At 37.9% G+C, this 11,263-nt stretch overlaps 1 protein-coding gene across 2 annotated transcripts in view; it reads left to right on the plus strand.

Moving 5' to 3' along the window:
• Positions 1-11,263, plus strand: part of VSIG4 (V-set and immunoglobulin domain containing 4) — a 34,679-nt gene that overhangs the window by 13,459 nt on the left and 9,957 nt on the right. For both annotated transcript variants that reach the window (XM_014547676.1, XM_005876171.2), the window contains exon 4: positions 11,014-11,076. In XM_014547676.1, coding sequence (XP_014403162.1) covers positions 11,014-11,076 — 63 coding nt within the window. The remainder of the gene's footprint in view (positions 1-11,013; positions 11,077-11,263) is intronic.

The raw sequence follows: 11,263 nt of genomic DNA on the forward strand, positions 1-11,263 counted from the left end.
ACCCACAGGTTGAGAACCGCTGCTCTATAGCAATGGTCATCTTCCTTTCTTCCTAAAACTCTGAATTTATTCCTTCATTTACTTTTCAAATACTCATCAACCAATTCTATTCATTAAGAAGAAAAACTTTCTCTTACTACTTTTACTTGGGAATTGAAATATTCCTACCTACTCAGCATCTGTTCTGTACATTTCTTCACTCATACATTCGTCCAACAAATGTCTACTAATGCCAACTATGGCCCAGGCATTGTTTCTGGTGGCATAATAATGACTAAGCTGGACACAGTGGGCCACCTCATACAGTTTTTTTTCTTTTTCTTTTTTATTGCTTAAAGTATTACTAAGGGTATTACATATGTGTCCTTTTTTTTCCCCGCCCTTGACAATCCCCTGCCCTCCCTTACCCCCCCGTGTCTTATGTCCATTGGTTATGCTTATATGCATGCATACAAGTCCTTCGGTTGATCTCTTACTCCCCTCCCTTCTGCCCCCCAACCCTCTCTGGCCTTCCCACTGCAGTTTGACAATCAGTTTGAGGCAGCTCTGCCTCTGTATCTATTATTGTTCAAAAGTTTGTAATGGTCTTTATTATCCATGTATGAGTGAGATCATGTGGTATTTTTCCTTCATTGACTGGCTTATTTCACTTAGCATAATGCTCTCCAGTTCCATCCATGCTGTTGCAAATGGTAAGAGTTCCTTCTTTTTTACAGCAGCATAGTATTCCATCGTGTAGATGTACCACAGTTTTCTAATCCATTCATCTACTGATGGGCACTTAGGCTGTTTCCAAATCTTAGCTATGGTGAATTGTGCTGCTATGAACATAGGGGTGCATATATCCTTTCTGATTGGTGTTTTTGGTTTCTTGGGATATATTCCTAGAAGTGGGATCACAGGGTCAAATGGGAGTTCCATTTCCAGTTTTTTGAGGAAACTCCATACTGTCTTCCATAGTGGCTGCACCAGTCTGCATTCCCACCAGCAGTGCACAAGTGTTCCTTTTTCTCCACATCCTCTCCAGCACTTGTCGTTTGTTGATTTGTTGATGATAGCCATTCTGACAGGTGTGAGATGGTACCTCATTGTTGTTTTGATTTGCATCTCTCGGATGATTAGTGACTTTGAGCATGTTTTCATATGTCTCTTGGCTTTCTGAATGTCCTCTTTTGAAAGGTGTCTATTTAGATCCTTTGCCCATTTTTTGATTGGATTGTTTATCTTCTTTTTGTTAAGTTGTATGAGTTCCCTATAAATTTTGGAGATTAGGCCCTTATCAGATATGACGTTGGCAAATATGTTTTCCCACGGTGGGTTTTCTTGTTGTTTTGTTGATGGTTTCTTTTGCTGTGCAAAAGCCTTTTATTTTGATGTAGTCCCATTTGTTTATTTTCTCTTTAGTTTTCATTGCCCTAGGAGCAGTATCGGTGAAGAAATTGCTCCTGCAGGAGTTAGAGTGTTTGGCATATGTCTGATATTTTTCTGCCTGTGGATTACACTACTATTTTTATGGTTGCCTGTCTTATGTTTAAGTCCTTTATCCATTTTGAGTTTATTTTTGTGTATTGTGTAAGTTGGTGGTCTAATTTCATTTTTTTGCATGTATCTGTCCAATTTTCCCAACACCATTTATAGAAAAGACTGTCTTGACTCCATTGTATGTTCTTGCCTCCTTTGTCAAATATTAATTGAGCATATTGGTTCGGGCTAATTTCTGGACTCTCTATTCTATTCCACTGATCTATATGTCTGTTCTTGTGCCAGTACCAGGCAGTTTTGAGAACAGTGGCTTTGTAATACAGCTTGATATCTGGCATTGAGATCCCACCTACTTTGTTCTTTCTCAGGATCGCTGCAGCTATTCGGGGTCTTTTTTTATTCCAGATGAATTTTTGGAGAGTTCGTTCTAGATCTTTGAAGTAGGCCATTGGTATTTTAATGGGAAGTGCGTTGAATTTATAGATTGCTTTGGGTAGTATGGACATTTTAATGATGTTGATTCTACCAATCCAAGAACATGGTATGTTCTTCCATCTCTTTATGTCTTCCTCTATCTCTTTTTTCAACGTCCTGTAGTTTTCTGAGTAGAGGTCTTTTACCTCTTTAGTTAAGTTTATTCCTAGGTAGCTTAATTTTTTTGGTGCGATGGTAAATGGGATTGTTTTTATAATCTCTCTTTCTGAAAGTTCACTATTGGTGTATAGAAATGCCTCAGATTTCTTGGCATTAATTTTGTATCCTGCTACTTTGCCAAATTCATGTATTAAGTCTAGTAGTTTTTTGATGGAGTCTCTAGGGTTTTGTATGTATAATATCATGTCGTCTGCAAATAAGGACAGTTTTACTTCCTCTTTTCCAATTTGGATGCCTTTTATTTCTTCTTCTTATCTAATTGCATTGGCTAATACTTCCAGGACTATGTTGAAGAGGAGTGGTGAGAGTGGGCATCCCTGTCTTGTTCCTGTTTTTAGGGGAAATGGTGTTAGTTTTTGTCCATTGAGTATGATGTTGGCTGTGGGTTTGTCATATATGGCTTTTATTATGTTGAGGTATGATCCTTCTATTCCCACCTTGCTGAGAGTTTTTATCAAAAATGGGTGTTGGATTTTGTCGAATGCTTTTTCTGCATCAATTGATATGACCATGTGGTTTTTTTCTTTCAATTTGTTTATGTGATGTATTACGTTTATTGATTTACGGATGTTGTACCATCCTTGCATTCCTGGGATAAATCCTACTTGGTCATGGTGTATGATCTTTCTGATGTACTGTTGGATCCGATTTGCTAAGATTTTGTTGAGGATTTTGGCATCTATGTTCATGAGGGATATTGGCCTGTAATTCTCTTTCATTGTGTTGTCTTTACCTGGTTTTGGTATTAGGGTGATGCTGGCTTCATAGAATGAGCTTGGAAGTGTTCCTTCCTCTTGAAATTTTTGGAATAGTCTAAGAAGGATAGGTTTTAGTTCTTCCTTGAATCTTTGGTAAAACTCCCCATGAGAAGCCATCTGGCCCCAAGTTTTTGTTTGCTGGAAGCTTTTTGATGACTGCTTCAACTTCTTCCATAGTTTTCAGCCTATTGAGATTTTTAGAATCTTCCTGATTGAGTTTTGGAAGGTTGTATTTTTCTAGGAATATGTCCATTTCCTCCAGATTGTCTAGTTTGTTAGAATAGAGTTGTCCATAGTATTTTTTTAACAATCCTATGCATTTCTGTGGGGTCTGTTGTTATTTTGCCTCTTTCATTTCTGATTTTGTTTATTTGGGTCCTCTCTCTTTGCTTCTTGGTGAGCCTGGCTAGAGGTTCATCAATCTTGTTTATCCTTTCACAGAACCAGCTCTTGGTTTCATTGATTTTTTATATATTTTTTTGTTTTGTGGTTTGTTTTGTTTTATTTTGTTTGTTGTTGTTGTTGGTCTTTATGTCATTTATTTCCACTTTAATCTTTATAAACTCATTTCTTCTGCTCACTCTGGGATTTTCTTTTTGCTCTCTTTCTAACTCTTTAAGTAGTAGAGTTAGATAATTTATTACAATTTTTTTCTTGTTTTTTCGTGGTAGGCCTGTAGAGCTATACACTTCCCTCTCAGGATTGCATTCAGTGTGTTCCATAGATTTTGGATTGTTGTGTTTTCATTGTCATTCATTTTCAGGATGTTTTTAATTTCTTCTTTGATTTCCTTGGAAACCCTATCATTATTTAATAGCACGGTATTCAGCTTCCAAGTGTTTGAATTTTTTTATTGTTTTTATTGTAGTTTATTTCTGATATTATGCCAATGTGGCCTGAGAAGATGCTTGATATGATTTCAATCTTCTTGAATTTGGAGAGTCTTTGCCTGTGATCCAGTCTGTGGTCAACTTTGAAAATGTCCCATGTGCACTTGAGAACAACGTATATTCTGTGGATTTGGGGTGAACTGTTCTGAAGATGTCAATTAGGTCCATCTGATCTAGTGAGTCATTTAGGATTGCTTTTTCTTTGCTGATTTTTTTGTCTAGAAGATTTATCCAGTGATGTCAGTGAGGTATTAAGTTCCCCTTACTATGATTATATTTTTGTCGATCTCTCCCTTGATATCTTTCAGGGGTTTTTTGTTTGTTTGTTTGTTTGTTTGTTTTGTTTTGTTTGTTTGTGTGTTTTTTTGTATTTGGGTGCTCCTGCATGGGGTGCATATATATTTACCAGAGTTCTATCTTTTTTTGTATTGATCCATTTAGTATTATGAAGTGGCCTTCCTTATCTCCTGTTATGGCCTTCACTTTGAGGTCTGTTTTGTCTGATATAAGTATTGCTACCCCAGCTTTTTTCTTATTTCCATTTGTCTGAAAGATATTTTTTCATTTTTTCACTTTCAGTCTGTGTGAGTTCCTTTGAGGTGGGTCTCTTGTAAACAGCATATATATGGGTCATGTTTTCTTATCCATTCAGCTCCTCGATGTTTTTTGATTGGAACATTTAGTGTGTTTACATTTAAAGTTATTATTGATAGGTACTTCTTTGTAGCCATTTTTAATTTTTGTGCCTGTGTTCCTTCTTCCCTTTTTATTTCTTCTTTTTACACCAGTCCCTTTAGTATTTCTTGCATTGCTGACTTGGTAGTGATAAACTCCCTTGGCCTTTTTTTTTTTGTCTGTGAGCTCCTTATTTCCCCTTCAATTTCTAATGATAGCTTTGCTGGATAGAGTATTCTTAGATTCAGTCCCTTGCTTTGCATCACTTTGTAAATTTCCTTCCATTCATTTCTGGCCTTATGTGTTTCTGTTGAGAAATCATTTGATAATCAAATGGAAGATCCCTTGTAGGTAACTTTCTGTCTCTCTCTTGCAGCCTTAAAGATTCTCTCTTTGTCCTGAACGTTTGCCATGGTAATTACGATGTGTCTTGGTTTGGATCTTTTTGGGTTCATCTAGTTTGGGACTTTCTGTGCTTGTATGACTTTTTTCTTCCCCAAATCAGGGAAGTTTTCGGACATTATTTCTTCAAATAGGTTTTCCAAACCTTGTTCCTTTTCTTGTTGTTCTGGCACCCCTATTATTTGTATGTTGCTTTGTTTCATGTTGTCCCAAAGCTCCCTTAGGCTCTCCTCCTGTCTTTTAATTTTTTTTTCTCCAATTGCAGTTCATTTTGGGTGTGTTTTTCTTTCCTGTCTTCTAATTTGCTAATTCAGTCCTCCGCTTCTCCTATTCTACTGTTGAAACTTTTCATAGTGTTTTTTTATTGTAGGTATATCACTATTTATTTCCTCTTGATTCTTACATAAGTTGTTGATTTTTTCATCTATTTGGTTTATGATCTGTATGACAATTATTCTGAATTCTGTTTCTGACATATTTTGTGCCTCTATTTCACTTATCTACTTTTCTGGCTATTCCTTTTTTCTTTCAGGGATTTCTTTGTCTCCCCATTTTTGCTATGACCAAATAGTCTAGGTGTTGAGTCATGCTGGGGCTGCTCCTCAGACAGCAGCAGCTACTCAGGTGGCAGCTGGTCCAAGGGTAGATACTGCTCATGCAGCTGCTTGCAGCAGTTATGGCTCCTCCGGCTCGTGGGGGTGAGCTGCTCGCACAGCTGCTGCTCCTTGAACAGGCACTGGCTGCTTGTGCAACTGCTGCTCCTTGGACAAATGCAGGCTGCTGGCGCAGCTGCTTCTCCTCGGATGGGGGAGGGCTGCCCGTGGCTGCTGCTCCTCAGATGGGGGCAGGCCACTCATGGCTGCTGCTCCTCAGAAGGGAGCTGGCTGCTTTCAGGGCTGCTGCTCCTCAGATGGCGGGGGGCAAGTTGCCTGAAGCTGCTGCTCCTCGGACTGGGGCGGGCTGTTTGCAGGGCTGCTGCTCCTTGGATGGGGGAGGGCTGCTTTCACAGCTGCTGCTCCTCAATCAGGTATAGGCTGTTTGCTTGGCTGCTGCTCATGTGCTCACGGTGTCCTGGGCTAAAGCATCAGGCCAGCTGGAGCGGAGCCCATGGCCAGGGTGACTCAAATCTTGTTGTCCATGGGACCACAGCCAAGGCAGCAGTTCCCTGTCGAGATTTGCTGTAGAGTCCCAGGTGGTGTCTTAGGGCACCCTGGGTGGAGGTGAGGCTGGGCTCTCAGTCATAGTAGCTCTCCCCTTCAAGATGGCATGGCCTCTGAGGTAGAGCCAGCTGCCCCGGGACTATTTGCAGTGGTAGCAGAGGCTGTCCGGATAGAAGAGTCCAGTCCATCAGCCCCTGCAGGTCCTGTGGGATCTAACTGTCCCTCACTCACGTACACACACACACACACACACACACACACACAGCACACATCCACACACTCCCCTTTCGCTCCCTCATTCATTCACACTCTCTCCCTCACTGCTGTCCTCCTGGCTGCCATCTTCCTGCCTCTGTAGTTGGGTCTGGAGTGTTATTGACCCATTCATGGATGGAGTCTCCTCTCTGGGTGTCCGGTTACGTGACTTGCTCTCTACCATGTTGACCAAACAGGACAAAATCAACTCAACAAGACATGACACAAAGGGAATAAAACACGAATGTACTCACGGCACTGATAACCCCAATATAAGTGACCACCAGGGAAAAGAGAATTAGGGGAGAGAAAAGAGAGCACAAATGATATGGAGGAGAGAAAAAATGGAGGAGGTGGGGATCCATTTTACAACCTAGTTACCTAAGTCTCAAGGCACCACTTAGTGGATTAGTACCTGTTGCAACCATTTTGTAGCCAGAAGTTGCCAGTGACCTGCGCTGTCAGAATTCACACAGCTGCTTCTACCAGGTTGCTCTGCAATGGTGGGGGATGGGGGAAAAAGCAAGGGAGCTTTGTGTATTCTGTGTCTTTGTTCTCTCCAGTGGGTTTAATTGCAATAAGTACAGAACACTTAGGCTGAAAAGTTTGTTTTGTTTTCCCCAGTGTTTTCATGAGTATTTTACTGTCAGGTGGGCCACAGAGGAATGATGGTCAGGTACTTGTATCTGCAAAATGTTTTGTCTGCTACTGATGAGCTATGGAATGCTGGAAACTTTTGCACTGTCTCCTGCTCCTGACTCTGTGCCAAGGCTCAATATATGATAGTAACTATGGCCTGACTGTTCTCTCTCTCTGCTCCTTTGGTTTGCTCAGTAGTTATGATTTGCACCATGTGTCCACCACCCAAAGTCAAATCTTCTCTTGTCATCTTATATTAGGACCCTCTTCTTCCTCTACCTCTTTCTCTCTAGCAACCACCACACTGCTGTTTGTGTTCACGAATTTCAGTTTTATATCCCACATATGAGCTTTTTATGACTGACTTATTTCACTTAGCATAATATTCTCAAGGTCCATCCATTTTGTTGAAAATGGCGTTATTTCATTTTTTCTTATGGATGAGTAGTATTCCATTGTGTATATGTACTACATCTTCTTTATCCAGTCCTCTATTATGGGGCACTGGTTATTTCCAGTCTTGGCCACTGTAAACGATGCTGCAATGAACATAGGAGTGCATATATCTTTGCAAATATTTCTAGTTTTGGGGGTATATGCCCAGTAGTCAGATTGCTGGGTCATATGGTAGCTCTATTATTAAGCTTTTGAGAAATTGTCAGACTGATTTCCATAGTGATTGTACCAGTCTACATTACCAACAGTAGTGAATGAGGGTTCCTTTTTTTTCCACAACTGCTGCAACACTTGTTATTGCCATCCTTTATTTTCAATCCATTTTCATTTTTAAATCCTAAATATACATGGCATGTAATTTATGTTCTTGTATTTATTTTCCCAATCTCTGCTTTTAAATTTAAGAGTTTAATCTGTTTACATTTAATGTAATTGCTAATAAGGAACCATTTCTTTGAAATTAGTTAATTTTTATATCTTGTCTTTATTATTCCTCTATTTTTCTTTATTGCTGTCTTTGGTGTTAAATAGATGTTTTCTAGTGTACTTTGTAATTTCTTTTTTGTTTCTCGTACCATATATTTTTAGTTATTTTCTTGGTGGCTTCCCTAGGGACTACCATTAATTATTAATTTACTATAATCTAGTTTGGATTATACCAATTTCATTTCCATAGTATATAAAATTTGTGTGTCTATGTAGCTATATTCTTCCTCTTCTTACTCTGTTATTGTAACAAATTACATCTTTATACATTATAATCACATCAGCATAGATTTATAATTATTGCTTTCTGTAGTTGTGTTTTAAAGCAGGTAGAAAAAATGTTACAAACAAAAATACATTTATAATTTCTTTGTACTGAATAGTTACCTTTACTAGTGCTTTATTTCTTCATTTTGATTCAAGTAACTATCTAGTACCCTTTCATTTCAGCCTGAATAATTTCCTTTAAAATTTTTCATAAAGCAGATCTGGTGGCATTAAACTCTCCCAGTTATTGTTTATCTTAATATGCTTTAATTTCTTCTTTGGTTTTGAAGGTAGTTTTGATAAATATAAAATTCTTTTTTAAAATATATTTTTACTGATTCCAGAGAGGAAAGGAAAGGGAGAGAGAGATAGAAACATCAATGATTACAGAGAATCATTAATCGGCTGCTTCCTGCATGCCTCCTACTGGAGATCAAGCATGCAACCCAGGCATATGCCCTCACCAGGAATTGAACTATGACCACCTGGTTCATAGTTCAATGCTCAACCACTGAGCAACACCAGCAGAGCTAAATATAAAATTCTTGATTGATAGTTTTTTTGTTTCAGTACTTTGAATATGTCATCCTATGAGCAATTAATCTTATTTAGAATCCCTTTATATGACTTGCTTCTCTTTTGCTGCTTTCAATATTTATTCTTTGGTTTGTCTTTTGATTATGTGTCTAGGTGTGTATTTTTTTCCTGCCTATAGTTCATTGAGCTTTTTTATTTGCAAATTAAATGTTTTTATAAATTTTTATTTTTGACATTTAAAAAAATATTATGTCTACCCTTTTTTATCTCCTATTTCTAGAACTCCCATTATTGTATTTTGGTATACTTGATGATTTTCCACAGATCTCTGAGGTGTTGCTCATTTTTCTTTTCTGTTTTTAAATATATTTTTAATTTTTTGACAATATTATAGATGTCCCCCATTCCTCCCCTTCTTTCCCCCTCCATCCAGCCCCTGCTCCAACTCAGGCCTTTGCTACACTACTGTCTGTGTCCATGAGCTATGCATATGTGTATATAAGTTCTTTGGTTAACTCTTCTCGTCCCCCCACTTGCCTCCCCTCTGAGATCTGTCAGTCTGTTCCATGCATCCATGCCTCTGGACCTATTTTGTTCACCAGTTTATTTTGTTCATTTCTCTTCATTAATTTTTTTCTATTCCTTGAAGTGGCTCATTTCAATTGCCATATCTTCAAGTTTACTGATTCTTTCTTCTGATTGTTAAGATTTGCTCTAGTACAATTTTCTCCCCGCTAGTAATCTTTTTTTCCTTTCCACTATTGTGCTTTTCAATTGCAGTATTTCTAGGTGGTTCCTGTTTTATAATTTCTGTCTCTTTATTGATATTCTCTATTTGGTTTGATCTGTTCTCATTCTCTCAGTTCTTTAGACATAGTTCCCTTTACTTTTTAAAACATATTTATAATAATTTTCCTAGTACATCCAATACCTGTTTCCTCAGGGACAGTTTATATTCATTTTTTACCTGTTTATGAGCTATATTCTCCAGTTTCTTTACATATCTCATATTTTGTTTGAAAACTAGACTTTCTAAAGTGGAGACCCTGGAAATATGATTTTTTCTCTCTCTCTCTTACCAGGGCTTATTGTTGGCACTGCTTGTTGTACCAGTTGTTGTTTGTTTGTTTGTTTGTTTGTTTCATAACTTTTCTGAATTTATTTTGTATAGTCTATTATATTCTTTGTCATGAATGTCCACCAAAGTATTTACTAGGTTACCCTAGTGTTCAGCTGATTATTGAATAGAGATTTCCTTAAATACCCCAAACCAATAAATCTCCAAGTCTTCATTAAAGGGTTCTATTGCCTTCTAAAATGTCTTAAACATTCACCTAGGAAGTTTATAACATCCCATAGCCTTAATTTCCTGCTTTTCAGATCCTGAAGGCTAGACAGAGCTAAAAAACCTATAGCCCTCTCATGTCTTTTCTGAGTATGTACACAGCTTTATGCATGTGTGTAGTCTTCTACATTCCTAGAAAAGAGTCAGAGCTTTGCAAGTCCTTATGGACATCTCATTCCTTTTAGTTTTTCTTGTTAGGCTCTTGTTTCTGTGAACTGTTATTCATTGCCTTAACCAGCTGTGACAAATTCTTCCCCTACCTGGGGAGAGTTTCCACACTGAATGACCAATAAAGGTAAGCCTTTTGAATCAGGTCTTTCAGGAAAGTGCAACACAAGTCAAATAATGACAATTTTATTTGTAATTAAATCTGTTATGCTTACTTCAACACCTGAAATTGGGTTTAATTTCAAGGCTAGTACTGGACTGTTGTGAGGTAATGGGGCTGGAGTAAGTTAAAATACCATGAACTGTGCATGTTTTTAAGAATACTGGGGTATTTTTCTTCCATAAATGTTCCCTAGGTTGATGCAAACCACTAGCTAATTTCTCAAATTCTGAAAAATAAGATGATTATAAAACTGTGTGTTATTTTATTGCTTTTGTGAATAGGTGAATAGTCAGAGGTCATCACTCTACTATTTCCACTGATATCACCCAGCGCTACCTTCTTTGTGATACTTCTTAAATTTCTCTCAAGAGAATGAACAGCAAAATGTTAGTTCAAAGTCAGTAAAAAAATGTTTTTCCCATACAAGTTGAAAGACACTATGGACTCTAGCTATACCATTCTTGTGTGTCTATGAACTTGGGGTTAATAATGCTGCCTTAAAATGATTTTAAGTGTAAACAGGTAACATACAACTTTCCATCATCATGAGAGAAGTGTTGAGACAGGTCCGAGTATATACATCACTGACCTTTACTTACTTCCCAATTTTTCTTCGCCATTCAACTGTTAACTCAAGGGTATCAGGAACCTTGACTGAGCTCATTTTTCTTTGCAGATTCCTCAAAGCCACACAAAACCAAGACTGAGGCACCTACAACCATACAATTCCCTTTAGAAAGTAAGTTTTACTAGGGTTATTTTGCACTGATAGAGATCTGAAATGGTGTCATGAAAGCCAAGGGAGAAGGTCCAATGCCATTAGATGGGCAAATAAGAGGTCACTGGGTTCCTCAGAAAGAACATGGTAATAATGTAATTGAAATAAAAGAAAGATAGCAAGGATTTAAGAATTATAAAGAAGTGGA

The sequence above is a fragment of the Myotis brandtii genome, unplaced genomic scaffold, assembly GCF_000412655.1.
Source record: "Myotis brandtii unplaced genomic scaffold, ASM41265v1 scaffold480, whole genome shotgun sequence".
Lineage (NCBI taxonomy): Eukaryota > Metazoa > Chordata > Mammalia > Chiroptera > Vespertilionidae > Myotis > Myotis brandtii.